Raw genomic sequence first — 758 nt, forward strand, 5'->3', positions numbered from 1 at the left:
CAAAGATAAGTATGGATTTAAGCGTGTGGGGCGTAACAGAAGAGCAAATCAAAGAATTCCGGGATTGGTTGAATAAACAGGAACACCTGCCGGATGTACCAGGTAAACAAAATAATAAAATTGCTAACGTAACCATATTGTCTATAGTCTATAATGTATTGTATGATTTAAGTAATTACCTACACTATTTTATTTGTAATCTTAAATACTTTCTTGAGACTGGTTAATGCTGTTTAACTAAATAATTTATATCCATTATAGTCTCAAAACCTTTCATTTTCTTTACAAGTCCGACGTTTCGGCCAATTCGGCCATCCTCAGGGACAATCTTAATACAATTTTTGAACTAATTTTAAAATACAACTTCATGCTGGCTATTCTGCCGGGGTCAATTCAACAATTTCACATTAGTCAATTTTCTCATTAAAACAAAAATAAATATAAGAAGATGGTCAGGGCTGCGGTCAAAAACAGAACAAATAGTTAATAACTATTTTAATGTCCGACGTTTCGCCCCACTTGGCAGGGCTTCATCAGGGCTAAAATATACAAAAAAAACTGAGAATATTACAACAATAGGATACTAAGAATATTACAACAATAATAATAGAGAATATTACAATAATAAGATACAATAAGGTAATTTAAGCTAGGTTAAATATTATGTAAAAATAAAGTGATAAGAAATTACATATAAATAAAAGGAAGGAAGACATAAAATAGTATCAATATCAAATAAAATTGAATAAACAATGATA

The 758-nt window shown here is 29.8% G+C and overlaps 1 protein-coding gene across 2 annotated transcripts in view; it reads left to right on the top strand.

The window, feature by feature from the left end:
• LOC106681883 (alpha-tocopherol transfer protein) overlaps positions 1-758 on the top strand; it is a 47,195-nt gene that overhangs the window by 18,936 nt on the left and 27,501 nt on the right. Inside the window, exon 1 of one of the 2 annotated variants that reach the window (XM_067052929.1) lies at positions 7-102. The exons of the other annotated variant lie outside the window; for it this stretch is intronic. Coding sequence (XP_066909030.1) covers positions 12-102 — 91 coding nt within the window. The 5' untranslated portion in view covers positions 7-11. Of the gene's footprint in view, positions 1-6; positions 103-758 lie in introns of those variants that run through there. 2 annotated transcript variants of the gene reach the window in all.

This window comes from Halyomorpha halys, unplaced genomic scaffold (genome assembly GCF_000696795.3).
Source record: "Halyomorpha halys isolate HHAL.00 unplaced genomic scaffold, Hhal_1.1 Scaffold372.1, whole genome shotgun sequence".
NCBI lineage: Eukaryota > Metazoa > Arthropoda > Insecta > Hemiptera > Pentatomidae > Halyomorpha > Halyomorpha halys.